General features: G+C 39.6%; 1 protein-coding gene across 1 annotated transcript in view; it reads right to left on the minus strand.

The window, feature by feature from the left end:
* Positions 1 to 1,544: 1,544 nt before the first annotated feature.
* LOC106528107 (synaptogyrin-1) overlaps positions 1,545 to 2,473 on the minus strand; it is a 10,020-nt gene continuing 9,091 nt past the window's right edge. The window contains exon 4 of the mRNA XM_014023187.1: positions 1,545 to 2,132. Coding sequence (XP_013878641.1) covers positions 2,013 to 2,132 — 120 coding nt within the window. The 3' untranslated portion in view covers positions 1,545 to 2,012. The remainder of the gene's footprint in view (positions 2,133 to 2,473) is intronic.

Raw genomic sequence — 2,473 nt, forward strand, 5'->3', positions numbered from 1 at the left:
TAATCTGTAAACAACAAATAATCTGTAAACAACAAATAATCTGTAAACAACAAGCCATCTGTAAACAAAGTCCCTCAGCTCTGCAGTAACTCTCGGACCGTTTTGTTTGTTTTGTTTGTTTTGTTTGTTTTGTAACAAGTTGGCGCAGAAACGTTCCTGCTGAGTCATCAGGCCCTAGCTGAGTGTGTGTTTTTGCTCGTTAGTTTAATCACCTGCTGTAAGACAGGTTTTCATGGATCCTCACCTGTTTCAGGTGTGTCTATCAGCACACAACAACCCTCTGACACACAGAGAAGTTTCACACCCTGCACCCTGCTGCTGGTCAAACCTCTGGTCATCATGGTTCATAGCTGAAGTCAACCCGCTGTTGTTACGCTCCTTTGTGCAGCCATGTGAGGCAGTGAAGTCGTAACGTTTAGCCGTTAGCTAAAGCATGTGACGTAGTGATGACTTGTTGCACAACCACCCAGCTTTAAAGCCTAAACAATAAAAAAGAGATTAATTACAGAGAAGACGGCGATGAAGGACAGCAGCTTTACATGAGTTYGTTATGTTTTCAAACTGGTCTGAGGAGGATCTTCATCACATCACAGGAGCTTTGCTTCTTCTGTCAGTGCAAACAGGAGGTCTACAGCAGACATCAGTGGTTCCCAACCTTTTTAAACTTACGTACCCCTGAGCCGTTTTGTCAAACCACTAGTAGCCTACCCCCTCAGTCAAACATAGTGATGATTCTCCWAAACTATAATGTACAACAACTGATTGTTAAATTATCCCTTAACTAGTGCATTTAATTCTCAGGCATTTTACTTTTTTCAACTCAAATTAAACATAAAGATAAAAACATTGCCTTGAAAGTGAATAAGTAATTAAATAAATAAACCAGGTAATGGCAGGTACAGGAAGCAGCAGCGACCAAAATATGTCAGAAACTCACCCAAATGAGCAAATTGCGTGAGATTCTGTGTTTTATATTTCCACACTGTGGAAATTATGGAGCCCTACACATYCCTGTCCTATTTTTACCTATTTTTTTTCACACCTGGGTAAGTTTTCCGTGTATACTCTCGTAATATGCTCGTGTACCACAAGGGGTACACGTACCCTACAGGACCCTCCTGAGAGGGTTTCTGCTCTGACCAGTCTTAATCAGCAAAGTTAAATTAGGTCAAGGTTTACYTTCACTTTCCATCCTCCCGTTCAGATCAACGATGAGTCTGCTGTGATTCAAGATGAGCTTTCAAAGTTTTTTATGCAGCAGTTTTTAGTCTGACAGACGATCTGAGTCAGAGCAGAACTAATCCATAAATACCACAGAGCTAAATCTGTCTCTCATTGTGGAATTACTTCATTTATAATTCCTGCTGGGACTCCGACAGGTAGCAACAAGCTGAAGGAAAGGTGAGTAAACTTCACATGTTTCCATAAATCAGTTTTCCTGCAGCGACCACACACACTGACATGTCTCCAGCTCTGCTGTCAGGGCTGTTTACTCCATTTAACACGTTGTAGTGATTTATAAAAATACAACTATTAGAGCAAACTGGAAGTAAATTATTTATTAATGTTGTTTATTATCATACAAACAGTTCACATGATTTCTACACCAGTTAAAAYATCACAGCACCATGTTGTCTACAAGTCTGTGACCAGAACTCAGACGTCAGAGCAGCTGGAGCACAATCTAATGCCGAGGATGGCCCAGATGATAGAACATTTCTTCAGATATTTCTTTTTTTTTCATTTGTGTGGCTCACAGCAGCTCAACCTTTTTTTGTTGCAAGTTTGTTGAAAGTTTTCTTCAGCTGCCAGGCTTTTATTGTGAAGGTTTTTTATTGTGTTCTGTAAAAAGAAGCAACAGTAAAAAAAAAAAAAAAAAACTTTCTGCATTTTCTAAATTAGTTCATTTCATGTTCCTGACTGCAAAAAAAAAATAACTGATTCGACCCTTTAAACAAAACTTCCCTGCAGAGTTTAGCTCTGTCTACATATTGATTGTGGGCGGGTCTTTACTAATATGTGGGTGGARCTTCTGTGGGCTCCAGTTGTTCTGGGTCAGAATAGTCCTGGTTGAAGATGACTGTGTCTGCTCCCATTTTGAACCTGTGGACAGCCAGCAGACACTGGAGTGCCTGCAGACACAAACAGATTATTAGTACAAATGTACAGACCCACAAAAATTAACATGTCAGACAGAACATATAAGAACTGATAGTGTCAGACAGAACATATAAGAATTGATAGTGTCAGACAGAACATATAAGAACTGATAGTGTCAGACAGAACATGCAAGAACTGTTAGTGTCAGACAGAACATATAAGAGCTGTTAGTGTCAGACAGAACATGTAAGAACTGTTAGTCAGACAGAACATATAAGAGCTGTTAGTGTCAGACAGAACATGTAAGAACTGTTAGTCAGACAGAACATATAAGAGCTGTTAGTGTCAGACAGAACATGTAAGAACTGTTAGT

This window comes from Austrofundulus limnaeus, unplaced genomic scaffold (genome assembly GCF_001266775.1).
Source record: "Austrofundulus limnaeus strain Quisiro unplaced genomic scaffold, Austrofundulus_limnaeus-1.0 Scaffold358, whole genome shotgun sequence".
In the NCBI taxonomy this organism is placed as follows: domain Eukaryota; kingdom Metazoa; phylum Chordata; class Actinopteri; order Cyprinodontiformes; family Rivulidae; genus Austrofundulus; species Austrofundulus limnaeus.